At 36.6% G+C, this 2,737-nt stretch overlaps 1 protein-coding gene across 1 annotated transcript; it reads right to left on the minus strand.

Moving 5' to 3' along the window:
• Positions 1 to 755: 755 nt before the first annotated feature.
• Positions 756 to 1,435, minus strand: LOC139868010 (uncharacterized mitochondrial protein AtMg00240-like). The gene is made up of 2 exons (XM_071856351.1): positions 998 to 1,435; positions 756 to 902 (listed from the first exon to the last, which is right to left on the minus strand). Exons 1-2 carry the CDS (start codon positions 1,433 to 1,435, stop codon positions 756 to 758), a joined length of 585 nt encoding a protein of 194 aa, XP_071712452.1.
• Positions 1,436 to 2,737: the final 1,302 nt, after the last annotated feature.

Below are 2,737 nucleotides of genomic sequence, written 5' to 3' on the forward strand. Positions count from 1 at the left end.
AAGGGAGGGATGACTTTACTTATTTTTGGCTCAAAAAATCCGAAATTTAGAAATGACTTTCATTTTATTTTAGGGTACAAGAATGATTGTCTACATCTTACCTACTTATATCCCGTATTCGCGGGATTCGGTATTGTTGTTGTAATAGTAGAAAAGATGTGGCTACTAAAGTCGTTGCAATATAAGATGACCGACTGATGGAGGATCGCGGGTTGTGAAAGATGATGGTGGATTATAAATTTGATGATCCTGTGGAGAATGAGACCGGATTCGGTGAGAATTTTGTTTTGTTAAATGGGTAAGATGAAAATGAAGCTCTATACACTGTATGGTGTAACAATCTCAAAAGACTAACAAATTTCAAAAAGAAATGATGATAGATATAATGAAAGTTTGTATTGTATATGATTACCATCGAAATGAAGAATATAAACTAAACTCACACACTCGCAATGAAGTAACACACTCAGATTTAGAATGAAGGAACACACAGTAATATGCACTAAAACATTCGTGCTTTTCTGATTTGATTAATGAAGGAAAAACAATGCCTTATAAAGAGGCTTACAAATAAATAAATAACTGAAACACACCTGCACTACTACCACATTTTTAGGCACTACTCATATGACTAATTCAGCAGTAGCATAAAAATAGGAATAAAGCAATTAACTACTACTTATTCAGATGACATAAAATCTAACGAATAGTGTGATGACTAAGTCATATAACTTAGTCCATCTAGTGTTGTAAATTTAACACCTCCCTTCAACACCAACTTCACTCATTCCTAATTGACAATAGAATTGTTCAAACTTTCTGCCAATTAAGCTCTTTGTGAACACGTCTGCAACTTGACCATCGGTACGAACATGCTTCAACTGAATTTCTCTTTTTAACACCTTTTCACGTATAAAATGGTAATTAACCTCCACATGCTTCGTTCATGCATGAAAGACCTGATTCTCAGCTAATTTGATTGCTGGCAGATTATCACAGTACAATGGAACCCCAAATTCAACTTCTTGATATAACATAGAGAGCAACTATACGGTCCATGTGACTTCCTGAGCTGCCATAGCTGCTGCTCGATATTCAGCTTCGGTGGATGATAATGTGACTGTAGGTTTCCGTTTACTGCACCATGAAACATCTCCACCCCTAGAAGAAACACAAACCCAGTGGTTGACCTTCTTGTTTCATGATCTCCTGCATAATCTGCATCACAGTAACCCATAAGCTTACAATCCCCATTTTTCTTGAATAAAACACCACGACCAAGTGTTCCTTTCACATATCTTAGAATACGACGAACAACTTCCAGGTGAGACTTCTTTGGGCCTTTCATAAAACGGCTCATCACACTTATAGCAAATGCTATATCAGGCCTCGTCAATGTTAAGTAGATCAGACTTCCCACTAGTTTCCTGTACATTGTAGCATCTTCATGCCATTCTCTTTATGAGCACAAACTTTAAAATTTGTCTCCAAAGGAGTTGCGATAGGCTTTCATTGCATCATCCCAAACTTCTTTAGCAGGTTCATGGAGTACCAAGTTTGATGCAGAACAATTCCCTCACTTGTCTGATCTAACTCTAAGCCCATAAAATACTTTAATTGCCCGAGATCTTTCATTTGAAAATGAGTGCTCAAATTCTCTTTTATTTGAGCAACTTCATCATCCCAATCACCTGTGATAATTAGATCATCCACATACACAAGAACCACAACTAATTTCTTCTCGGTTATTTTAACAAACAAGCTAGAGTCGGCTGATGTTACCACATAACCGTTATGAATAAGAAATTCAGAAATTTTACCGTACCAAGCTCGTGGCGCTTGTTTTAGCCCATAGAGTGCTTTTTGACGTTTACAAACATACTCAGGATAGTGCTTATCTTGAAATCCCATTGGTTGATTCATGTAGATTTATCGATCCAATTCCCCATGCAAATATGCGTTCTTCACGTCCATTTGTGACAAGCTCCATTGTTTACTCGCTGCTAGTGCAAGTAGTATGCGAACAGTGGTCAGTTTTGCCACCGGGCTAAATGTCTCATCTTAGTCTAACCCGTATTGTTGTGAAAAATCACGTGCTACCAACCGTGCTGATAATGCTAAAAACGAACATATATTTCATAGCATTATCTCTCAAGAAAGACAAGCTTTTAGTTGCAATTGTCCTATTTACAAGTGATATTCGTTTAAATAATAAAAGGTGAAGATAAAAGACAGATTCGACGAATTGAAGACGCAAACGACCAAAAAGCTCAAAAGTACAAAATACAATCAAAGTGGTTCCAATTATTGATAAGAAACGTCTCAAAATTACAAGAGTACAAGACGCGAAACGCAAAGTACAAGATATTAAATTGTACGCAAGGACGTTCGAAAATCCGGAACCGGGACCAAAGTCAACTCTCAACGCTCGACGCAACGGACTAAAAATTACAAGTCAACTATGCACACGAATATAATATAATATTTAAATAATTCTTAAAATTATTTATATATTATATATATTATTATAAACCGTCGGCAGAAGAAACAAGCTCATGTGAGCTGGAAAAGCAGGCCATGCGATCGCATGACCTGGCAGTTATAAAACCATGCGATCGCATGGAGGCCTTTTTCTGGCCACATGCCTATAAAAGGCAGGCTTTGCACGAACCTAAAACACATCTTTTTCTCTTCTCATTCATATACGTAAATATATATATATATATATATATATATA

The sequence above is a fragment of the Rutidosis leptorrhynchoides genome, chromosome 9, assembly GCF_046630445.1.
Source record: "Rutidosis leptorrhynchoides isolate AG116_Rl617_1_P2 chromosome 9, CSIRO_AGI_Rlap_v1, whole genome shotgun sequence".
Lineage (NCBI taxonomy): Eukaryota > Viridiplantae > Streptophyta > Magnoliopsida > Asterales > Asteraceae > Rutidosis > Rutidosis leptorrhynchoides.

What these genes read in the sequence shown, in the direction of transcription:
- LOC139868010 (XM_071856351.1), bottom strand. Translation starts at nt 1,435, where the DNA reads ATGTACAGGAAACTAGTGGGAAGTCTGATCTACTTAACATTGACGAGG. An exon ending in ATTTGGGGTTCCATTGTACT is followed by an intron (nt 903 to 997) that starts GTGATAATCTGC and finishes ATACGTGAAAAG; the next exon opens with GTGTTAAAAAGAGAAATTCA.